This window comes from Corvus brachyrhynchos, unplaced genomic scaffold (genome assembly GCF_000691975.1).
Source record: "Corvus brachyrhynchos isolate BGI_N302 unplaced genomic scaffold, ASM69197v1 scaffold63, whole genome shotgun sequence".
NCBI classification, from domain to species: Eukaryota; Metazoa; Chordata; class Aves; order Passeriformes; family Corvidae; genus Corvus; species Corvus brachyrhynchos.
Genome location: NW_008237227.1, coordinates 189113 through 210212, shown reverse-complemented (window position 1 = coordinate 210212; position 21100 = coordinate 189113). Strand labels below are relative to the sequence as shown.

The following is a 21100-nucleotide window of genomic DNA, read 5'->3' as shown; positions in this document are numbered from 1 at the left end:
GCTGGAAAAGGCCTGGGATGAGTTCCTAAAGCCTCATGAGAACAGCTGGGGGTGAGGCTTTAGGGAGAAATGGCAAGTTTGGGGATAAAATCCTAAAGGGGAATCCTCGGTGCAGTGGTCTTTGTCCTTGGGATTTGCTCATCCTGCAGCATCCCGTATGGGCTAGAGCTGTTGAGGGGAGAGGGATGCTGTGGGAGCCCTGCCACGAGAAGGATGGCTTTTGTAACTGTTTGAAGCCTTTTTCAGCTATTAACGTGTTTATTTTTGAACTAAAAAAAGGAAAAAAACCAAAAAGTGGGATTGTCGTGCCAAAGTTTTCCATGTTTCTCATGTTGCTGTTCTCCTGATCTCACTGCTCATTCTCTGCATGGTTTTCCTGCATGGTTTGTTCCTGCCCAGGTGTGTTTGTGTTTAACCCAAAGCTGTCTTCTCCTGTGCTCATCATCCTGAACCTGGTGATCCCATGGGATGTAGGACTCCTGTCCCAGAGCATCCTAGTTCTCAGAGGAGATTTTAGAGGCAAATCTTTGCTAGTAGTGTGGCTGGAGGTAGAAAGATGGGCCAAACCCTGGCACTGGGTTGGCAGGAAGAGGTTTGTACGGAAAGGGGGCAGAGGAGTAGGGAGAGGAGCTCTTGGAGCCCAGCTTGCCCCAGGGCGTGGCCACCTGGTAGCCATGAGCAGATCCTGGTTGGCCGCAAGCTCTTCTTCTCCAGGTGAGTCCTGGTGGGAGATGAGCAGCAGGTGTAGCTGCATCCTCACCACCCAAGACTGGAATTTGCCCTTTCCGAGCCCTAAGCCTGGCAAGGAAGGTGGGAAGGTGCTGGTTTCTCCCAACCACGAAGCCAAACGCTGTTGCTTGGAGCAGTTTCTGCCACTGAATTGTCCCTCCTTGTGGACGAAGACCCGGTGCCGTGGAGGAAGGCCATGCTCAGTGCTCTCCCCTGCCCTACACATAGTGGGGCACTACCTCTGCTCAGGTTTGGGCGAAGGGGACCTCAAGAATCCGTCCCAGGCAGCCACAGGAGCCCCTGTCCTTCAGCTTGGGTGTTATCTCACACTCCATCCCTGCCCGGGCCACCCTCATCCACCGGTGTGATGATCCGAGGGTGACATCCTGTTGCCCGGTCCCTGCTCCTCCCCAGAGCAACACTGGGTTCTGGATTCCTCTGGTCACGTTGGATTTCATCCCTAGTTCCACACAGAGAGATCCCAGAGATGCTTCTGAGCCCCGCGGAGCGAAACTGTCCCCAGGCTGAGCCATCTTCTTCTTGAAGAAGCCCAGACCAAGACCCCAGCCCAGCAGGTGACCTTCCACAGCCCTTGGAACTCCATGAGGAGAGGATCATGGCTACCCAGCAGCCATGGGACTGCGATAACCCTACAGGCACACTGTATTGTCCACCTGGAGAGGGCTGTGCCTCGTGGCAGCCATTCCCTGACGCGTTCCCAGCACCCCGTGAGGTCTCTTGGAGGCTTTTCCTGCTGCACCATAGGCAAACCTTGTCCCCCCATCCCTGGTCATCCCTCCCGGCAGCACCTGGTGATGGGGTGAGGGTGCTGAAGGTCCCTTCTCCATCCTCCTGTTGGAATGGAGCAGTTCAGCAGTGGCACTGGGATGTGCTGGGAGGTCCAGAGCTCTCTCTTCTCCAGCTCTCTGGGGGGGGTACGTGCCTCCTTCTTCTTCTCTCTGGCGAGTGAGCTCGTGCCCACACATCCAGACGTGGGATGGGTTGGTCAGCCAGGAACCTGTCTTGTGCCCCTCTCTAAGGCTTGTCCAAGGTCCTCATCACCTCAGTGCCTCCATCCAGGCCTTTCGTGGCGCTTGGTCCCTCTCTGGCATGACGGCTCTGCTGTGTCCTCATCTCCACCAGCCTCAGCTGCTCATGCGTCCAAGGAGCTGCGTGGCTCCCATCTATGGGGTTTGTTGGGATTCCTCATTGATTCCCCCTACCTTGGGAGCACCAGCCTGGTCTGTCATCGCCTCACGTGGCCATCATGACGTGTTCACCCTGCCCCCGGCGAAGGGGCGGCAGCAAGTGTCCCTGTACCTGCTGGGAACGGATCCTCCAGGCCAACCTGAGGGAGCACCTCAGAGGGCGTCACTCAGCACACGGCTGGGTCACCACGGGCTGTCGACGTGGCCAGAGGGTGCCAGTGTTTCCATCATCGCTTTGCATGGTCCACTCAGCACCAGTCTCCTGCCTGAACAGCTCCAACTGAAGCCACGGGAGATCTGCAGAGATGAAGCCTACGAAGGGAATCACGCTCTGTCTTCGCTCCCTGCTCAGTGCTTGGATGGAACCACTCTGGGGCCCCTTTGGAGCGGGTGGGGTTGGCTCTGCCCTTTTCTCGGGGAAGGCTCACCCAGCTGCTCCCCTTCCACCGTCCTCCGTGTTCCAACGTGCTGGTTCTTGAGCTCCTGGAAGAGTTGACCTGTGCAAACCCACCGGGACCCTGCAGCGTCCCAGTGTGGCACTGTGTGGTGACTCTGCCCTGCAGCCCTTGGCCTGGCACATGCAGCAGCACCCTGGATGATCCCGGTCGGGACGGGACGTCGGAGACATGGCCAGAGGGCACCCACCGTGTCGGAGCTGAGCGCCGGCAGCATTCTGGAGTGGCTGAGCTGCCACTACCACACCTGCTCGGAAGATCTGACCCTGGCTGCAGCAGTGACAGGGACACCAAGGTGGTGGCCGATGGCAGGATGGCCGCACAGCATCACCCTCCGGTGGGAAGAGCGCACGGACTCGTGCGGAGAAGACGGAAAGGTTCTTCCCCCTGTTGTCCAAGGCGCGTGGTTGAGGTGCGGGAGTCTCCTACCCTGCTTTCCTCTCTCCCTCTCTCTCAGGGCTTTGCCAGGTACGGTTGAGCGTGAGGAGCGAGCTGGAGGCCGTGCCTCCTCCCGCCATGAGCTGAGGGAGGACCAGAGGAGTAGAGCACGGTCCCTGCCGGTGCGCACGGGAGCCTTCTGGTCTCCCCTGGAAGGGCGTGAGTACCAGCGCTGTTGTTGCCGGGTGCCTCCGTGTCGTGACAGACGCTGCCCATGGGTAAGTGCTCTCTGTCCCGAAGGACGTGGTCGCTGGACAGCCTCGGGTGTTGTGCAGAGAGAGGCAGAGGTCGGAAGGGACCTCTGGAGGCCTCTAATCCGGTCTCCTGCTCCAAGCGGGACTGGCATCAGAGATGATAGACCAGGTTGCTCAGGGCTTTGTCCAGTTGAGGATTTGTTCTGCCCCCTTGATGCATTGGTTGATGTTGTGACACCCCTCAGCTTCCAGGACCTTGGGTCCTACAGGCGAACGCGGCCCAAATCTGATCCAAACCACCCGAAACCAAACACTGCCTGGGCTTGTGTGAGCCGGGTGATGGTAGATGCACCTGAGACCCAGGTTCACCCCAAAGCTTGAGCAAGTGTTGAAATGAGTTTTTCTCAGCTCCTGAGCTCTCAAAACCCTCTGTGTGACACCAGACCCATCTCAGGGGCTCCTCTCTGCTGGTTGTTTCGCCGCAGGGTTGACATCCATCGGAAGGAGAACGCCGGCGCTGCCGAGAAGCCCATCACCATCCACGCCACGCCGGAGGGGTGCTCGGAAGCGTGCCGCATGATCCTGGATATCATGCAGAAGGAGGCTGACGAAACTAAATCGTGAGTGCTCCTGGCTCAGCCAAAAGTGTGGTGGGAAATGGTGGTGGTGGTCCTTCTTTCCACCACATTCTTAGTACCTGTGGCTGGAAATTTCTATTTCCTGCCTGGCTGAACCTTTAGATTTTTTTTTTTTTTTTAAATTCCATTTTAGAGCAGAAGAGATTCCCTTGAAAATCCTGGCACACAACAGCCTGGTGGGGAGGTTGATTGGCAAGGAGGGCCGCAACCTCAAGAAGATTGAGCAGGACACGGGCACAAAGATCACCATCTCCCCGTAAGTTCTTGTCACAGGACCAGGGGCAGTGGCTTCCCACTGCCAGAGGGCAGCGTTAGATGGGATACTGGGAAGAAGTTCTTCCTTTTGAGAGTAGTGAGGCCCTGGCACAGGGTGCCCAGAGAAGCTGGGGCTGCCCGTGGATCCCTGGAAGTGTCCAAGGCCAGGTTGGAAAGGGCTTGGAGCCTCCTGGGCTAGTGGAAGGTGTCCCTGTCCATGGCAGGGGCTGGAACTGGATGCGCTTTCACGTCCTTTCCAACCCAAACCATTCCATGATGCCATGATGAAATGATTCCGTGAAATCCTGGCGAACACCAGGCCACCCCATTCCATCCAACATGGTACAAGCAGTGCTGGAGCCAAAAAACAGAGCAGCTGTGTCCTCCCATGTGCATTCCCCATCCCAGGTGGATGTTCCTCATCCCACGTGGATGGCGGTGGCAGGCAGAGGGCATGTGGTTCTCACATGGTCTCGGGGGGGAACCCTCAGCTGTGATTTGAGTTTTTCTGGGGTTTTTCTTGACTTGAAGAAGGAGTGTAACCGTGTCTCTGGATTTTTCCCATGGGGCAGGTTGCAGGATTTGACCATCTACAACCCTGAGCGCACCATCACGGTGAAGGGCAGCACGGAGGCCTGCTCCAACGCCGAGGTGGAGATCATGAAGAAGCTGCGCGAGGCCTACGAGAACGACGTGGTGGCCGTCAATGTAAGCTCAGCCCTGCCACCAGGGCTGCTCTGGCTGCAGGTGGCCAGATGAGAACTCAGAGTGGAGGTCAATGTGTTACAACAAGGGTTGGGCCTCGCTCATCACATCCACACTGTGTTGAGAAGCCCAGGACTCCACCTTTCACACCTTTCTCCGTGTCTTTCCTTTCCCAGCAACAGGCCAACCTGATCCCAGGACTGAACCTCAGCGCTTTGGGCATCTTCTCCACAGGGCTGTCCATGCTCCCGTCCACCCCAGGGGCCCGAGGGGCTGCAGCTGCCACCCCGTACCACCCCTTTGCAGTAAGTGTGAGATGTTCCTGGTGTCTGGAGTGTCCTGCCAGAGCTGTTGGGTTTGGGTGGACACCGTAGCTGTAGGAGCCACCTCATGGGAGCTCTGACTCTCAGCCATTTGGGGAGGATGCTCATCACAGCAGCAAAGTGGAGAGGACAGGGAATGGAGGTGGCTTGTCCCTGCTTGAAGATCAGCTGCATCCCTGTGTTGTGCTGAGCTGGGTTTCACCAGTGTTTAAGGACCGGCTGTGTCCCAAGGGTGCTGCTCTCTGAAGAGAGCATGGAAAAGCCATGTAGGTGGTCTTCAGTCCTGACCCCAAGCCCACCACTGGGTTGTGATGGTATGGAGTGGGTTGTGCCCTGTGGGTCTGGTCTTGGTGGCCACCAGAGCCCCCTCGTGTGGCCACAGGGCGTGCAGGGGACAAGCAGCCGCCCTGTGCATCCACTGCCATCAGTGGATCCCTGCCCTCGCATCCAGGGGTCTGTGCTCGTAGGGAGCCAACCTTCACCCCACCTCACAGGGGAGGGTTCTCCTCCTTCTTGGGGTGCTGAAACCTGGGCAAGGATGTTCACAACCCCTGAGGTGACAGTGGGCAGGGATGGTGCCATGCCAGGAGAACAGGATGGCCAAGGTGCTGATGGAGATGGTCCATCCCAGGTGCTGTGGGCTGTCTCTGTTAGTCCCTAAATAATTTATTCCGAGCTGTGGGTTAATTTACCTGTGCTGTTTTCTTTCCCTGGAATGTCAGCAGCAGAGCGGGCGGAGGAGGACGGTGAGTGCCAGGAAGGATGTGGGGGGGGATGTGCTGGCTCTGGGGGGCTCCAGGAGGGTTGGTTGGTCACTCTCAGCCTGTGGAGGGGAGGATGCTGTGCCTGTATCCACAGCCTTTGGGAGACAGCTGTAAGAATTATTTATGGGTGTGATGGAGAGGAGCAGGACAGGTCTCCTGAAGCGCCTTTTTTGCTCTGGGGTCCTTCACCCCAAAGCTTTGTGTGGCCTTTTTCAAGCGCCCCTGGTGAGGTGAGAAGGGGACCTTTTTTCTGATACAACCATTAGCAGTATGCAGCCGAAAAAATGCAGTGGGGAGGGACTGGGCTTAACTGGGAGCTCCCACCCCCATCCCAGCCTCGTGCTGTGCCACAGGCGCAGGATCCGGGCTGCAGCTCATCCTTGGATGTGCCTGGAGTCTCCTGGGGGTATTCAGGAGATGAGGGGTGGTCACTGTGTCCTTGTGTCGCTCATGCTGGTGACACACTCCCCATGTCAGGGTGGGGGTGGCTGGGAAGGGGCTGGCACCTTGAGGACGTCATTGATGTCACTGACCCTCATTTTCTCTCCCACCACAGGGCTCCTCAGCCTATCTGTCAGGTCTGTACGGAGCCCCCCCAGCCGGCGCCTTCCCCCATCAGCACCCCGTAAGTTTCCCTTCCCCAACAGTGCCCTCCTGGCACCTCCTGCCATGAGGTCTTCCTTGGGCACGTTGTAGGAGGGCAGGCAAAAAGCAGAGAGTGCGTGCCAGGACCACAACCCGGCCCAACTTAACCCAACCCAACCCAACTTAACCCAGTTTAACCCAACCCCACCAAACCCAACTTAACCCAATTTAACCCAACCCAATTTAACCCAACCCAGTTTAACCCAACCCAACTTAACCCAACCCAACTTAACCCAACCCAACCAAACCCAACTTAACCCAACCTGACCCAACCCAACTTAACCCAATTTAACCCAACCCAACTTAACCCAACCCAATTTAACCCAACCCAACCAAACCCAACCCAACCCAACTTAACCCAACCCAACCAAACCCAACCCAACCCTGCCCACCACCTCTTCAAACCTGGAATGCTGGCAGAGGGAAGCGACCCCCTGATCCAGCTGTTCCCCTGACCCTCTGGCTCTTCCGTGCCCTTTCCAGCTGCCAGAGCAGGAGGTCGTGAACTTGTTCATCCCAACACAGGCGGTGGGGGCCATCATCGGGAAGAAGGGGCAGCACATCAAGCAGCTGGCACGGTTTGCTGGTGCCTCCATCAAGGTGAGCAGGACTGCAGGGCTGGGCCAGGGCTTTGTGCCTCAGTTTCCCCTTCCCACTGCTGAGGGCAGAGAAGGGAGCCCTTGGTGAATAGTTTTGCTCCCCAAATTAGTAGAAACCCAGTCCTGCAGCATCCTGATTGTCACCGCTGCTTGGGCAGGGGCGTGTCTCTGCATGGGAGGTGTCCCTGCATGGGGGCACATCCCACACAGGGAAGGTCTTGCCCGAGGAAGGGTCACACTCACAGTCCTTCCTCATCCCTCCGCAGATCGCCCCAGCAGAAGGTCCAGATGCCAGCGAGCGCATGGTGATCATCACGGGGCCACCTGAGGCTCAGTTCAAGGTGCGGTGGCCACGGGGTGGGGGCTGGCTTGGGGACATGGGCAGGGGCAAGGTGAGAGCATCCCTTTGGTCCCCACTGTGCCAGGGGGGGCTTCTCGGCTGGAGGACCACGGTTCTGGTGCTGCCAGACATTGGCACATCATTGCCTGTGGGAGTGAAGGGCCCAGCAGGCCACCTCCAGGACACTGCCCACCACCTTTATGTCCCTTTTGTCCTCTCTCCAGGCCCAGGGACGAATATTTGGGAAGCTGAAAGAGGAAAACTTCTTTAACCCGAAAGAAGAAGTGAAGCTCGAAGCCCACATCAAGGTGCCTTCCTTCGCCGCCGGCCGCGTCATCGGCAAAGGTGGCAAGACGGTAGGTGGGGGTGTGGGGGCTCCCACCTGTCCTGGGAATGCAGAGCTGGACCTCCTCTATCTCCCATCACCTCTGTCCCAGTGCTCCGTGATATCAGTGATGTCTCGGTCCCAGCCCCATGTCCTGGGGGATGGCTTGGGATGGCAACCATCCCAAGGGGGAGAGGGTGTGAGCCACAGCAGCCTGGTGCCACGTGCTGGCTCAGAGCTGGGGTGGCACCAGCAGTGGAGGATTTTGGCTCTTCCGCAGCAAAACCTGGATCTCTGTCGTTTGCTCCAGGTGAACGAACTGCAGAACTTAACGAGCGCAGAAGTCATTGTGCCGCGAGACCAAACCCCGGACGAGAATGAGGAGGTCGTCGTCAAAATCATTGGGCATTTCTTTGCCAGTCAGGTAAGGTTTGGCCATGGCTCTCCCAACATTCCCAGTTTAAGGAGAGCTGCCAAGCACAGCGTTCCCTGAGCGGCTCTGAGTGGTTTCTGTGCACCCAGGATGCACTGAAGGGGTTTTTGCCTGCATTCAAATTAAAGATTGGCTCGATTTAGCCAAAATCTGTGCCTGGGATGAAGGGTGGGAATTGGCTCCTGCATCCCAGCTGGGTGCATGTACCAGGCTGGGTTTCTGATTGCAGGAGGGTGGTGACACCCCAAAATCGAGGCTCTTGAGTGGTGGAAGAACAAGTCAAGCCTTTGCTTTAGCACATCCTCATTTCTCTCAGAATCACTTCTGTGCTTGCCCTGGGGTTAAAAGCTGGAGGGTCGTGATGCTGTTGCAGGGGGCTGACACTGCTTGGGCTGGGCTCGGCTCTGGTGTGGCTGGTGGTGTGGGGAGGGAGCCCAGCCTCTGGTGGCCTCCCCAACCCCCGTTTCTTGCCTTGCTCAGACTGCCCAGCGCAAGATCAGGGAAATCGTGCAGCAGGTGAAGCAGCAGGAGCACAAACACGCTCAGGGAGCCGCGGCCTCGCAGCACAGCAAGTGAGGCTCCCGCCAGCACTGCCCGACGAATGTAACCCCCCGCCAGCGCCGGACCCCAGCAGGTCAGGGGACAAACCAAAGACCCCCGAGCCCTCGTGCAGCCAGGCTGTGCAGAACCGGGGCACGGGGGGCTCTCTCCATCCCGCAGCTTCCGCCTTACTCCATCGCCGCCCCGCTGCTCCCCCGTCAGTTGGACTAACACAGGCAGAGAGAGGTGGTTTTTATTTCGGAATTCTCCCCCAACCCTGCCCCTTCCACCCAGGAGGAGCTCGCCCGGCCTGGGGGGCCACGGCGCATGGCGCTCGTTAATTTAGAATTAATATATCGATAACGAAACTAACGCCGATTTTTAAGTTTTGTAAGATTTTATTTTTTAACTCACTTTTTAAAAAATTTTTGGGGGAGGGGGCTGTTTGTTTTTAGTAAAAGCAGGCTTTTCTAGAGGTTGAATGGCAGGAGCTGGTCCATTGGTTCTCTAATGCACCGTAGAGCAGAGCTGTCGGATCGCCAGCAGGGAAAAAAAATATTAAAAAACTGTTAAAAAGCGATTTCTGAAGGGCTTTGAGAAGAGCAGGGCCTGTAGGAGCCAAGAAGATTCCTCTTGTAGGAATTGTTCCTCTCTTTCACACCCCCTTTCCTCTTTGCTTTGGACTCCAGAAGTGGGGTTTGCATCCGTTCTGTCCCCCCTTTCTGTCTGTCTGTCCTCTCTCCATCACTGCCCAGCTCTGGAAAATGATGGGCAGCACCAGCCCTGCCCGCTTTGGGCTGGGATCTTTGGGGAAAGATCCCTGTTGAAGGGAGAGGAGGGGGAAAATGGGTGAAAAAAATGGATTTCCAAGAGGTTGTCAGCCCAGGGCTGGAAAACCCAACCAGCAAAATTGGCTTCAAATGAAAAATAACCCAAATAACTGCCCCTGACACACACACACACAAAAAACTACCTCAGGTTTTCGTACCTCAGCACCTTGTGCTTGTGTTGCCCTTTTAGAGATTTTTGTACGCCTTGTAAAACTGATAGTTGGAGCATTTTTTTATTTTTGTAATAAAAAAAAAAAACGAGTTGGAAAAATGATCTCGACCAAGTCAGCTGCGAGGTGGAAGAAGGAAACCATCCCCCGTGTCCCAGAGCTCTTCCGTAGTCTCCTGCAAGCCGAGAGCCAGTGGCTGGTCCTTTTGGGGAAGCTTGGGAAATGGTTAAAAAGCAAAAAAAAAAAAAAAAAAAAAAAAAGGGAAAAAATAAAAAAAGCCAAACACACACACAAAAAAAAGGGTTTAAGGAAATCAAAGTGCCGGATGGAAGCGGTGAAAGCCGACGGGCAAGAGCAGGGAGAGGAGCTGAGGTGCCGGTGCCAGCGCCGCTGCCCTGGGCTGCGAATCCGTGTTTTCCTCTACTGCAAAGTGTTCTGTGAAAACCAACCCGAGACACTGAGAACAAAGAGAAATATATCCAGCTAACCAGAGCCTGAGCCTGCTCTCCGTTGCCTTCTTTGGGGTCCCGTGCGCTGGTCACAGCTGGCCATTCCTCCCTGCTGCCGGGGAGGGAAGGGCTGGATGGGGGGGAATTTGGGGTGGGGGAGGGTCATTGGCACTGCCAGAAGTAGCTTCACCCAGGGCCCTGGGAAGTGTTGCCATCATGAAGCCACCTCTGCCTCCCTCCCTGCACATCCCTGGCAAAGCTGAAACGATGGAACAGCCAGTGGGGAAAGGCGCCAGATGGGGCTGGGATGGCCTGTGGGGGGCAGGGCCTGGGGTGCTACTGGGTGCCACAATGAGGGAACCCCACTCCATGAGCCCCAGAGCTGGACTCTTCCCTCCCACCCCTCCAGCCCTGGGAATGCTGCCATGGGAGAGTGGCTCTGGTGGCACCTGGGACACTCAAAACTGCAGCCCCAAACCGGGAGAAGCAAAGGGAAGGGGAAAGGACGCCTAAAACAGTCCCAGCTGCTGCGTCCTCGTGCTCAGATCTTCCGCAGCCTCAGGGAAAATTAATGATCCCTGGTTAATTATTGGTAAGGATAAAACACGAGTGGCTTTGGCATTGTTTGTCCTTTGGAGAACCTGCCCCAAGCTTGTGGCAGCTTGAACCAAGCAGTGAAAGCAGAGACAGATAAAGCCCCGCTGCAGCTCTGCCAGGATCGTGTGGATCTTTGGGCCAGGAGCAGCTCAGGGATGTCCCCAGAGCCACCAGGAGAGGAGAGACGCCCTGTTCTTCTTCAGATGGGGAGCAAGTTAAAAACCACACAGAGACAGCAAATCGGTTTTCAATTAAAAAATAAATTACTCTATTAACAAGTAACGTTCCCATACAATAAGGCTCTTACATAAGTTAATATTTATCTTATCTTAACCTAACCAATAAGAAATAAATATACTACTCTTTTAAAGAACAGTGTTTTTCTAACAGTGCATGTCTCCCAGCAGCTGCTGATGGATTATTTCCCACACCATCTTCCTGCGGAAATAAGGCATGTGCTCCTGAAAGGAAACGGGAAAAATCCATCACATAGGAAGCCAGAGGAGAAAGAGGCAGGAAATCTCCATTAACACCCAGGGAATTCTTGAAGGGGAAGCTGCTTTTGAGCACCTGCCATTTGGGTACGAGGTGGGTTTCACACGAGGGTGACACAACCACCCAGCAAAACCCCATTTCTTTACAGGGACTTTTATTAAAGATCACCACACTGGAAAATAACCAGTGGCTGAGTGGTCTGAGCTGATCCAAGGGGGAAACCTATTTCTCCAAGAGACACAAAAGCCAGATATCCCAAACCACTGGCTGCAGCATCCTGGTGTTGGAATGAGATGGTCTTTAAGGTCCATTCCAACCCAGACCACCCTGGGATTCCCATGATTGAGCATCTTGCCCAAGAAGCAGGCAGCAGACACGAGGAACAAACCCTCAGGCCCTGCCCCAGCTGCTGTGCAGCTTCCCTGGCTCCTGCATGCATGTGGGAAAGGCTGGAGTTGTTGACACCTCCTCTCACCGGGGTGAAGATGATGGGTTTGTCTCTGGTGATGAAATCGGCGAATTTGCAAACAAAAACGCCACAGTCACTTCCATTACTTTGTTGAGGGATTTCCTGAGGAATACAAAAAGGATGGAGACCTTTTATGTGTCTTAAAAGAGCAGCAACGTGGTCGTAGCACACATTACCCACACCTACTCCTGAAAACCTACTTCCATAATCCATTGACCGCTCCCAAACCCAAGGAATAGTCCCAGTTAACTGCACATCATCTCCCTCCTCTGCTTCCCTGGAAAGTGTTAAACCCTCTGTGACAAGGAGTTCCAGCTCCCATCCCAAATCCAGGCATTGCTCCCATACCTCTGAGCCCAGACTGCGAAGGGTCCACTCGGAAGCAGTCAATTCAATGTTTCTTTTTTCCTTGCTTTCCTCTTCCAGGTATTTTCTGTTGAAAACAACACACAATCACTTTTCACCTCCCAGATTTAGGAAAAAAACAAATGAACAAAAAAAACTGGTGAAGGGTGACAGGAAGAGAAATGGCAGTGAAATGCCAGAGGATCCTCACAGCAGTGGATTTGAGGAACGTGGAGGAAAAATCCCAACCTTAGAGACACAGTGAGAGGCTGTGAGTGGGGCTCCCCAGGGCCCAGCACTGTTTAATATCTTTATCCATGATCCAGATGAGGGCATTGGGCACCCTCACTACATTCATAGGTGACACCAAGCTGGGTGGGAGTGTGGAGGGCAGGAAGGCTCTGCAGAGGGATCTGCTCAGTGCTCTGGGCTGGTGACAAGGTGAGGCTCAGTCACGGGTTGGACTCAGTGACTCTGGAGGGCTTTTCCAACCTCAGTGATTCTGGGATTTGTCTCTGTGGGGCTGCTCTCACCCTACAAAGCTGCTGGGTGAAGGGATTTTACTGACAAAGACACGTGAGGATGTGCAGCACATGTGGAAACCTGCACCTCTGACACTCCGGGGGATTCAAAACACTGAGCAGAACTGAAGAGGTACAAAGTGAGGAGTACCATGTGACAGGGCAGAAACGCTTTTCACGTGGGGAGGGGAAAAGGCCTCAAAAACAACCAAAAGGGATTAAAAAAAGCAGCTACTCACAAGACAGTTTTACAAATGTGGTCTCCTTTCTGTCCCAAGGAGTCGAAGTATTTGATGGCTTTCTCTCGGAGATCTACGACCTGGGGTTAAAAGGTGATTTAGACAAAGCACAGCCAAAACATTAAAGGACTTTGCTTGCTAGTTTTGTTCTCCCCTTCCCCTAAATAAAAAGCCAGTGTGACTCACCAGCAGTGTCCAGTGAATTCTGAGGTGAATAGGCACCAAGAGGACATCGTGCTTGAAGATATCCACACCTTTGGTCCATTTCTTTACTCCCTTGTGGCTTGTAGAGCTTAGCTTGGAATAAAAGAAGGTATTAAAAGCGTAGACTGCTGGATATCCTTCCTTCTTGCTTCTTTCCACCAGAAGACTCATGTAGAAATTCACGATCTGGAGCAGAGAGAGGCAAATGGAGATGTGAAATAAGATACTGAACCAAAAAGACAGCAACATGTCTTTGCTGGCCACCCTGGAGCTGAGAGAACTCCAGCTGGCAGCTTTTGCTCCCAGAATTTTACACTGGGTGCCCTGTGCTGTTGGGTAAAGCCCCTGCACCCACTCCAGTAACCCAGACTGACTCCTGGGAGCTGCAGCAGCCAAGTGAAAGCTTCCAGAAACACCAGCCCACACAGCACCCAAAATAAGGGGTGTACAGCTATTTCTGGGCTCTGCAGTGCAGCTCCTGGAAGACTCCTGTGCCCAGGGAAGGGGGATTTCCCAGAAAGTGCAGGAGCACGTACGCTGTCGTTGAGCCAGCCCAGGGGCTGCAGGGTGCAGATGTCCTCACGGGTGACTGCGAGCTTGAAGGCCCTGCTCAGGACATCCTCGGGCTCACCACCGTCAAAGGCAGCAGAGATCTCGCTCTCCATGGCCTGGAACAAAGGATTTCATGGGGAAGGGTTCATGGAACAGCACATGGAGCACACCAGCCCCTCAGGCAGCCTCCAAGTGCAGCTCCACTGCCAGAGCAAGGGGTGTTGCAGGCCTTTTTGCTGAACCAGCCACAGCACTGGCTTGCTGCTGAGCCCAGGTACCTCTGTCAGTGGAGCCAGGTCGTCTGCTGGCCTTTCTGGGCATGGCAGAGGCTCGCTGTCCACAAAAAAGAGGTCTTTGGACAGGACAGGTGTCACATGGAACTGGAATAACTTTCCTTGGGGGACTTCAGCTTCACACTGGCCCTGCCAGACACAGGGACAGGGAGTCAGAGAGAAGCACGAGGGGTTTGCTGGGGGACAGGGCAGAGAATCCTGCATAGAACTGGGAGGGTTTTGGTACACACACACCAGCAGCAAACCCCAAAGTCTGACTGGTGACTGCATTCCAACTGTGCCCGAGAGGCAGGACTTTCCTTGGGCTTGGACTAACATCCAGAACCCCAGCAAAGCCTCCCCACACAGGTAGCAAGCTGAGATCAAGGTAAGTATTTCTGATTTCCACACTTCCAGTTTTATTCTGGATCTCAATCCTGAGCAGAGATGAGTTCTGTTTTCCTAAAAACAAAGTCAAGTAAGGACTAACTCAAGCTTACCACTGAAGCAGCTCGTTTCTCTCGTTTCCCCTGTCCACGAGAGTCTTCTGGTGGTGTGTAGTAGCTGTCAGGAGAGAAAGAGAGGTGAGCTGGACATCCACACTGCCCCATGAAATTCCCCAAAATTCACCTTCAGCCTAAGAAATGCTTTTCCAAAGCTGATTCTGACACGTGACAACACCTCAGTTTCCTTGCCCATTCCCAGATTAGGATAGATGAAGAGCTGGAAGCTTTGCAAACTTTCTTCCACCATCAGGTGCCAAACTCCTTCTGTTTCTCAGTTTTAATCTTTGGAAAACAGGGAAGCAACCAGCACTTCCTCAATCAGGTACTTTGTGATCTCCTGGTGACAAATCCCACTCCACCAGTTATTTCCTCTCTTCCCTTGAGCTTCAGGAACAGAGACAATTTAACTCAGGACAAACACAGCTCAATACAGTGCTCATGTCTAAGGGGGAAAGAGAACAGGGACGAAATCACCCAAAACCAGATCTGCCACAACCAAACCTCTCTCTGCCCCATCTGCACTCTCTCCTCTGAGGGGAGGAAGAGGAGGGCACCAAGCTGCCACACCAAAATCCCTCCCTGGAACCACAGCCAAAAGCCCCTTTCCATGCACAAGGAGCCTCCTGCACTCCCACTGTGCCACCACGGAGTCCACGGGCCCCTGATGAGGGAGCAATGCTCCCTTTTTGGTCTCCTACTCCAACCCAAGGCATCCTGCAAGCCTCAAAAACTGCCTCAGTGCCCCCAGGCTTTACAAGCTCCCTACTTCTTTTGCTGAGGATCCAGAGGAAATGCAAAGTGAGCTCGTTAATGGTGTGGCACAAAGACCCTCGGGAGCAAAAACGGATTCTGCAAACCCAAGGACAACTTGGTGTGGCCACCACTGTCACCCTTACTTCCTTCTCCCAAAAAACACCCAGCACATCCCACAGCTGCCCAGCTGTGACAGGGGAGCTGATTTGAGGGACAACAGGCCGTGAGCAACTCCTCAAAGCAGCTGCTCCTCTCGCCCAGCACTGAGACACTGAACAGGATTGGTCTTCTGGAGGCTGACAGAGCCAAAAGAAACAAGAGCCATGGTTAAAAGAGACTCTCACCTGATCATGACACCTCTCTGAGGCAGCTGGGGGCTGAAAACATCCCCATGTTTGACACCTGCAAGGAAAAGCAGCAATGTGAGAACAAGGAGGTGACTTCCCATTGCAGCAGCTGCACAGAGCTCTCGGTTTCTGGGTGACATCACAGACATTTCATCAGCATTTTCAACTTAGAAGCTCAAACTCTGGCAACCTGCTCAGAAATCATTTCAATCCCCATATGATCATGTCATAAAGGCCAAGATATAAAAGAACCAGACGAGGGGATTGGGCACATTTAAGCAATGGACAGGGGAAAAAAAACCAACCTGGGACAATATTAAACATGTATGTAATTAGTTTACTTGGTTTGGCAGCTCTGCTGTCATGGAAATAGTCTTGTCTAGCATTAAAAAGGGATTAAAGTGCAGCTCTGAGGGTGCAGAGTCAACTATCCCCCTCCTCTGGTACAAAAAAACCCAGGTAAAACAACCTTCTCCTGTGCAGTGGGGTCACAGCCAGCTACAAACTGTACTGCTACAGTCCCAGCTCTCAAATCCCATTTTAAACCAATTTTTCCCCTTCAATAAAACCCTCACAAACCCAGTTTAGCCAATAACTACTTGGAGGAAATGCCCTGTTTGGGCTGGACTTCCACCTACAGAGTGGAGCAGGGGGATACTCACTGGTCTTTCCTGGCACAGGTGGAGAGGCACGGCTGGATTTTCGTTCTTTCAGGGGACTCCCAGTCATCCCTGGTTCCTTGGCTTGAACTCTTTGGTGTAGCAGAAGAAAAGGACAGAGTTTGTACAGGTGATTTGTTACCAGTGCCCATCAATTCACCACAGAGGACAGGGCTATTTGTACACAACTGGCTGAATGAAAGCAATAGAATATATAAAGCAAAATTAGGCTGTTTAATCCTTAACAGAACCGTGCTGTCACTGCTTCCAGGACCAGATGCAAAGGGCATTTTGAGGAGTTTACATCCAGAAGTTTGGCCACCTTCAACCCAGGCACAGTGAACATACAAGAGTCAGATTTGCTGTCTCCACTATTCCAAAAGAGGCTCAGTCATTACATTTGACTCTCTCCAGAACTCTGAGAGTAGGAAACATCAACTCCCCTGCCCTTCCACATACAACAAACCCACCACCAGAAAAGTTAAGGGTTGTTTTGCTGATAATTACTTGTTGAGTCTTGCTAGCCGTGGAGAAGTAAGTTTTCCAGAATATTTTTCCTTGAACAGACTCAAGAGCTCTTTGTATTTCTTGTTTTCTGCTTGCTGAACATCCTTGCAGAAGGGAAGGGAAAAAAAAAAACTTTAGCAGGCATTCCCACCCCTTCCTTTTGTCTCAGCCTAACTGTGCAGGAACTCTGCAGCTGTTTCATCCCAAAACAATTCCCTTCTCCCCTCCCTTCTTCCCTTCTCCCCACTTCACCTCTTCAGCAGCACACAAGGGCCTCCTGGTGCCGCTGCCTCTGGGGGAGTTGGGACCTGGCTCCTTAATGGGGGGCCTGGGAGTGACAGGACTCTCTGGAGCAGCTTGGATGTGGTTATCCCTGCTTGGGCTGAAAACATCAAAAGGCAGAAGAAATGGTATTCAGAGAACATTCAGAGCTCCTGATTTATTAATTAGGTTTGAATTAGCACTTCCTGATTCAAGGAGGCACAGAAGGCTGCCCAGGACCGTGTCCAGGAGGGTTTTCCAACATCTCCATGGACAGACTCCACAACCTCTCCAGGTGACCTGGGGCAGTAGCTGAGCACCCTCAGAGGGGAAAAAAAAAAAAAAAGTGTTTCCCAGTGGAATTCTCTGGGGAAATGGGAATTCTCTGGGATTTTTTGTGGTTGTGGGTTTTTCTGGTCTCAGCCTCTTCCCAAGTTCAACACTTCCTCCTACCACAAGAGGTGAGAGTATTGACCTTGTTAATCTTCCTCTGATCTCCTGAGTCTATGAACTATCTGGATTTAAAGAGAACGTTTAAAATTGGTTACAGGCAAGAACACAGCTGCCTCTCCACAACTGGAGAGCTCCCTCAGTATGGCTGCCTGGAGGAGTCCCAGAACACCCAGGAAAAATGCTGCTCTGTGGACACAAAAACAAATGCTGGGCAACGCAGGCAGTTCAAGGATGAAAGTGAAAGGCAAGAAACCCTTCAAAGGAGGAGTGAAAGGCAACAGAAGGATTTTTACCTCAGGTATGGAACTCTCTTGCAAAGAGAGGATGGTGTTTCCTCAGTCAAGCACAGCGTGGTGTCACAAGGCATTTCGTCTAGGGGAGAAGAGCACAAGCAGTCAGCAACTGGCCAAGAAAAAAAAGGAGTTCTACGAGTTTAAAGAGCTTCACCAAAGATAAATTACTTTCATTTTATCCCTCACGTCCTAATATTATTTGCGTTACGTTGCTTCAGGATATTTTCATATTGGCAACTACAGAATGTCACCCGCCTAAGCCTAATAAAAAAGGGTTCTGAGGCTCTACTACCTAAAATCAGCATTTATAACAATTTCCTTCAGGCAAGCTGGCAGTGGGACACACTAGAACTGCACCCAAGGCAGTTAATATCTGGGCTCCACAACCATGTGAGCATCCTGGGATAAATCCCAGGACATGCTGAGTTGGAAGGGACCCGCAGGGATTATCCAGTCCAACTCCTGGCCCTGCACAGACACCCCAGCAATCGCACCCTGAGCATCCCTGAGAGCAGTGTCCAAATGCTCCTGGAGCTCTGGCAGCCTCAGGGCTGTGCCCATTCCCTGGGGAGCCTGTTCCCAGCCCTGGCTCCAGTCCAGAAGCAATACCAGGATGCAGGGAAGAAACAGAGCTCACCCTCCACTATTCCTGGATGCTACCCAGATATTTCACCTCCAGCAACCAGCCCCCAGCCTGGGCAGAGCTGCCCAGACACAGCAGCAGGAGAAAGGAATGAGTGAAGGACTTGCTATCAGCCTTACCAGGTTCTGTTACAGCCTCATCCTCTGAAGATGCTACAAACAAAGAGTCAGAAGAAATGTGCACAACCTGAAATAAAAACAAGCACCAGAATGAGCATAACCTGAACGTGAATCCAAGCAAACACCTCACCTTCCTGAAAGTCAGTCAGCTCTGTCTTGACATGGTTTTGCTGGGGTTGCAGCAGAAGGCAGGGGGACTGATGGCACCACTTCTGTAATACAGGCTCTCACACGTGCAGGGACAGTGGCAGTGATCCCCCGAGCTCCCCACAAAATCCTTGCTCACCTCATCTTCAGACTCGGAGAAGGAGAAGTCATTGCTCTCTTTTGTCTCCTGGCTTTTTCTCGTTGCCTCAGGTGGCAACTTGGCAGCCACAGAAACCTCTTTGGGCTCCTCGTTAGCCCCAGAGACACATTCTGGAAAAACCACACCACCAGGCCATAAAGAACGGGACTGGAAACAGGAATTGGGATTTCTGCTTGCACCAAAGCCCAACTCCTCGATCCCATGTGGAGCAGGAAACTCATTCCAACAACACAGCAACAGCCCAGCAGCACCCCCCACCCCATCACCGGGGAGGTTGTTCCCAAGTAGGGATTAGGAAGCTCCACATCCCCCATGGAACAGCAACAGCCTTGATTTAAACTGCTCTTTGTGCTGCTCAGTGCCAGAGAGACCTGGGATATCCCGTGCCCTGCCCCAGCCAGGAGTTATCCTTGGTGCAAATACACGGCCCTCCTAGGACAGGAAAAGTTCTTCCCTGCTTCCCTTCCTCCCTTCATCTGACATTTGGGTTTTAGACTCACAGAGTCATTAAGGCTGGAAAAACCCTATAAGGCCATCGAGTCCAACTGTTCCCACAGCACTGCCAAGGCCACCATTGACCCCAAGTGCCACATCCACGAACAGTGGCACACATCATCAACTGGCCCAGGCCCCAGGAGACCCCCTCCAGCCACAAGAACGGCTCAAAAATCCTCAGTTCCAGCAGCAATTTGGAAGTACAAACTCCAGAGTTATCCAAGGCACCCCAAACCCAAGGAAAAGCAGGCACATTAACTCTCTCTGAGAGGGGCCATACCTGCTTTCTGCTTCTTTGCAGGAATCTCAGGATCTTCCACACATGACAGAACGCTGAGGGAAGAACAGACAGAACAACGTTTTGCAACCACAGCTCAGCTCCCAGCAGGCTGACTCCCCTCCACACGACCCAGATTTCCAAAGGTGGCTTCCCTATTTCCCCAGGATCATCTCCCAGAGAGTTAATCATCCCACTAAAGCAGACCAGGCCTCTTTTTCTCCTTCTGTTAATGCTTCCTCATGTTTGATGCTTGTTCCTATCACCAAAAAATTCTTTAATATGCAATGCTTTCCTCCAGGAAAGAAGCACTCCAGAGGTCACCAAGCTACCCAAGTTCATGTCACTACACTGAGTTGCAGAGGAAAGTTTAAGTGGAGCAGGAAATGAAAGGTGGGAAAGCCAGTTCTGCTTCCACCCACTCCATAGCTTCCTGCTGAGTCAGCGCTCAGGAACAACTCCTTGAAACAAATACCAGCCTAATCCTTTCTCAGGAGCCTAAACCCAAGTATTTTATCAGTTTATACCATCATTAAGTCCGGTAAAAACTCCTCCTGCAGGAACTGAGCACAAAGAACATTCCTATTCTCTTTTCTATTTTTTCCCCCAAGAGTTAATTCCTTCTGAGCTGCTCCTCAGTGAAAACTGCGTGTGCAACACGTGGCTCTTTCCAGAGACGCTCCCTTGCCTCTTTCACTCTGGAATGGGACACTGACCAAAGCCTCCTGGAGTAAGTTCCTCCCGGAGGGAGCAACCACACTCCCCAGCCCACAGGATGCAATCCATACATTCCAAGCAGCAGGCAGGGAGATGGTTCAGCCATCACCACTAGGAACAAAGTGGTTAATGCCTAGGAAGACACCCTTCTTCCATCCACTTCACATCCCTATCCCATGGCTTCCCTCCATCCAACACATCCCTATGGGTGTATATACCCTTCCCTGCTCCTCCAACACACCTGCTCCAAATCCCCACCCCTTTTCTCCTTTTCAAGCCCCCACCATGCAGGTGGGAAGGGAAGGAGGGGCCAATGGATTTATTGGGAACACCTGGGACCCACAACCAGCTCAGCATCGGGGATTTATCGGGAGTATCTGGGACCCACAATTACCTCAACATCGGGGATTTATCGGGAGTATTTGGGACCCACAACCAGCTCAGCATCGAGGATTTATCAGGAGTATCTGGGACCCACAACCAGCTCAGCATCGAGGATTTATCAGGAGTATCTGGGACCCACAATCACCTCAGCATCGGGAATTTATCAGGAGTATCTGGGACCCACAATCAGCTCAGCATCAGGGATTTATCAGGAGTACCTGGGACCCACAATCACCTCTACACCAGGGTCTGTCCACAGACTTACTGGGACTATCTGAGACTCACATACACGTGAGCACATGCGATTTACTGGGAGTACCTGGGACCCACAACCAGCTCAACATCGGGGATTTATCAGGAGTACCTGGGACCCACAACCACCTCAACATCGGGGATTTATCAGGAGTACCTGGGACCCACAACCACCTCAACATCGGGGATTTATCAGGAGCATCTGGGACCCAAAATCACCTCTACATCCTCATCTGCGGACAGACTTACGCGGAACATCTGGGACCCACACCCCGGGGCCGAGCGGAGGGGCAGCAGAGGCGGGGCGCAGGCCGGAAGCGCGGCGGGAAGGGCTGACCTGGGGGGCAGCTTCTTGCGGAGCGAGGGGTCCGGGGCGAGTGCCGGGGCCGGGGC

The 21100-nt window shown here is 53.3% G+C and overlaps 2 protein-coding genes across 7 annotated transcripts in view; one reads left to right on the top strand and one right to left on the bottom strand.

Moving 5' to 3' along the window:
* IGF2BP2 (insulin like growth factor 2 mRNA binding protein 2) overlaps positions 1–10089 on the top strand; it is a 13070-nt gene extending 2981 nt beyond the window's left edge. For 2 of the 3 annotated variants that reach the window (XM_017729401.1, XM_017729399.1), the window contains 11 exons: positions 3510–3644; positions 3796–3918; positions 4490–4625; positions 4799–4927; positions 5668–5691; positions 6266–6334; positions 6838–6954; positions 7220–7294; positions 7518–7649; positions 7929–8042; positions 8532–10089. In XM_017729401.1, coding sequence (XP_017584890.1) covers positions 3510–3644; positions 3796–3918; positions 4490–4625; positions 4799–4927; positions 5668–5691; positions 6266–6334; positions 6838–6954; positions 7220–7294; positions 7518–7649; positions 7929–8042; positions 8532–8627 — 1150 coding nt within the window. In that variant the 3' untranslated portion in view covers positions 8628–10089. The remainder of the gene's footprint in view (positions 1–3509; positions 3645–3795; positions 3919–4489; positions 4626–4798; positions 4928–5667; positions 5692–6265; positions 6335–6837; positions 6955–7219; positions 7295–7517; positions 7650–7928; positions 8043–8531) is intronic. The other variant, XM_017729400.1, reaches the window with a different exon arrangement.
* Positions 10090–10877: 788 nt separating this feature from the next.
* SENP2 (SUMO1/sentrin/SMT3 specific peptidase 2) lies at positions 10878–21094 on the bottom strand. Of its 4 annotated transcripts, none has more exons than XM_008630039.2 (17): positions 21045–21094; positions 19358–19410; positions 18562–18692; positions 18276–18342; positions 17514–17592; positions 16759–16888; positions 16507–16610; positions 16003–16091; positions 15338–15395; positions 14235–14298; positions 13741–13884; positions 13447–13578; positions 12893–13096; positions 12707–12786; positions 11950–12034; positions 11608–11703; positions 10878–11098 (listed from the first exon to the last, which is right to left on the bottom strand). In XM_008630039.2, the coding sequence occupies exons 5-17, from the start codon at positions 17585–17587 to the stop codon at positions 11021–11023; spliced, it is 1338 nt and encodes a 445-aa protein (XP_008628261.1). In that variant the 5' UTR covers positions 17588–17592; positions 18276–18342; positions 18562–18692; positions 19358–19410; positions 21045–21094; the 3' UTR covers positions 10878–11020. The 4 variants fall into 4 exon arrangements, with proteins under 4 accessions (XP_008628261.1, XP_017584893.1, XP_017584892.1 ...); XM_017729404.1 differs by having other exon boundaries at positions 16507–16601; XM_017729403.1 differs by lacking the exon at positions 21045–21094 and adding an exon at positions 20957–20974.
* Positions 21095–21100: the final 6 nt, after the last annotated feature.